Genomic DNA, 1,839 nt, shown 5'->3' with positions numbered 1-1,839 from the left:
CTGTGGAAGAGCTGATGGACCTGGCCGAGCGCTTGGATATGAGTGCAACAAGACTAGGCGTGCAGATCAATGCTTCCAAGACCAAGTCAATAGGGCTTGAAAGTGATGACGTCAAAAACGGCCAGGGAGTACTAAGTTGACATCAGATTTCTATTTTGGATCCACTAAGGTGTGACTTTGCTATTGCCTCAGTATGTGGGTGCATAGCAACCCACTCATGTCGTATGCAGGGGTGACTTTTACTTCGCCACCAGTTGTAACCCCGCCCCCAGTAGCCAAATCAGTCAGTTTCACTGGTAACATCACCTTGTTGAGAGTAAGACGGCTTGAAATGTGCTTGGATCCATACAAAAACTGGATCCAAGTGGATCCAATTTTTGAATTTTTGAAATTGTTGCTATGCTGTGACGTAGCACTTTCAAGCCCTATGGCAGCGCCGGAGGGCAGTGGTGATCTGGGGTGCATTCAAGTAGGCAATGAGCGAATAGAAGAGGTATCCCAGTTTAAATACTTAGGTGCTATGATCACGTCGGATGGCAAGTCCGATGTGGAGATAAGAAGACGCTTAGCACTAGGGAAGCAAAAGATCATTGAGCTTCAATTCATTTGGAAATCGCCATCACTTTCTTTGCCTACTAAATTTCGTTTTGTTAGGTCTATTGTGCTAGCGACTGCCAATCTTGGACATTATCTGCCTCATCAATGAGAAGAATTTGGTCCTTCGAGATGAATGCTTCCGCCGACTCTTAGGAGTAACATACCACGACCGGCGTACCAACCAATCTATCCTGGAAGAAATCAATGACATCATCGGAGCAAGGATGCGGTTAGCGAACGAAGTCAAGAAATTAAAGTTGATGTGGTTTGGCCATGTTACGAGACATGACGTTTTCTCCAAGCCCTTCCTGCAAGGATCAACTCCTGGATCTCGACCGAGAGGAAGGCCCGCGACATCATGGATTTCTAACATTAAAAGTTGGACGGGTCTTCCCTTGCACGCTCTCTCTCATGCAGCACACGATAGAGTTGGATTCAGAGACATCATTCACAATTCGCTCGCTGATTAATGCCTCTACGATCACCTTGATTATGAGTTATACATACATACATACATACATACATACATACATTTACATACATACATACATACATACATGACTATAATGTGGAGCCTGATATTTTGTCCGGAAACTTGTAGGCGCCTCTCTATTGTTGCCTGTGGCATCCGCTGAATGATAATACTATGTGCATACCAGGTATAACGTTCATTAGTTGGTTACAGGATGTCCATTGTCTTTCAGCATGCTTCAATCTTCCTGCTGTGTATGTGCATCATGTGACTACCAGCGGTAATGGCAGTCATAATATTATGACTGATGGGTGTCATTAGAATTAGAATCAGAATGGTTCATGTGGTACATTCACATACTAATAGGTCTCTTCGTAGATGACATCAAACTGGTCTTGCCCAAGATTCGCCGCCACCATGGCATCATCACTCTGTGAATGACCGGATTGGCATATGTTTACTAACTGCTGCCGCGAGTGTGGCTGTGGGGGCTGTGCCGGATCAGCAGTAGCACTGCTCGGTGCAATGCAATGTGCAGCTGCAGACAGCGGCAGGGTAGGCCAGTCCTGGGTATAGGCGCCAGTGAAGCCCTTGCTCAGCGGCTTTGAAGCCTCCCTCAGTGGTGCTGGCCGATTGGCTACAAACTGACGGGGACTTATCCCTGAAGGTTTCATGCCGGTTGGATGTTCTGTGGATGCTGCACTCCGAAGTCGACTAACCGGCGGGAAATGTTCATACTGGTACATATGGTGTTGACTGGGGTCACCTGT

At 46.6% G+C, this 1,839-nt stretch overlaps 1 protein-coding gene across 1 annotated transcript in view; it reads right to left on the bottom strand.

Annotated features, from left to right (window-relative positions):
- Window positions 1-833: 833 nt before the first annotated feature.
- Window positions 834-1,839, bottom strand: part of LOC135825162 (platelet binding protein GspB-like) — a gene marked incomplete at its 5' end in the record, with an annotated part of 3,280 nt that continues 2,274 nt past the window's right edge. The window contains 1 exon segment of the mRNA XM_065337890.1: window positions 834-1,839. This exon segment is cut by the window's right edge and continues 2,274 nt beyond it. Within this exon segment, the coding sequence (XP_065193962.1) occupies window positions 1,429-1,839 (411 nt within the window).

The sequence above is a fragment of the Sycon ciliatum genome, chromosome 1, assembly GCF_964019385.1.
Source record: "Sycon ciliatum chromosome 1, ocSycCili1.1, whole genome shotgun sequence".
NCBI classification, from domain to species: Eukaryota; Metazoa; Porifera; class Calcarea; order Leucosolenida; family Sycettidae; genus Sycon; species Sycon ciliatum.
The sequence above is the reverse complement of the archived record's forward strand: the minus strand, read 5'-3'. Positions and strand labels throughout refer to the sequence as shown.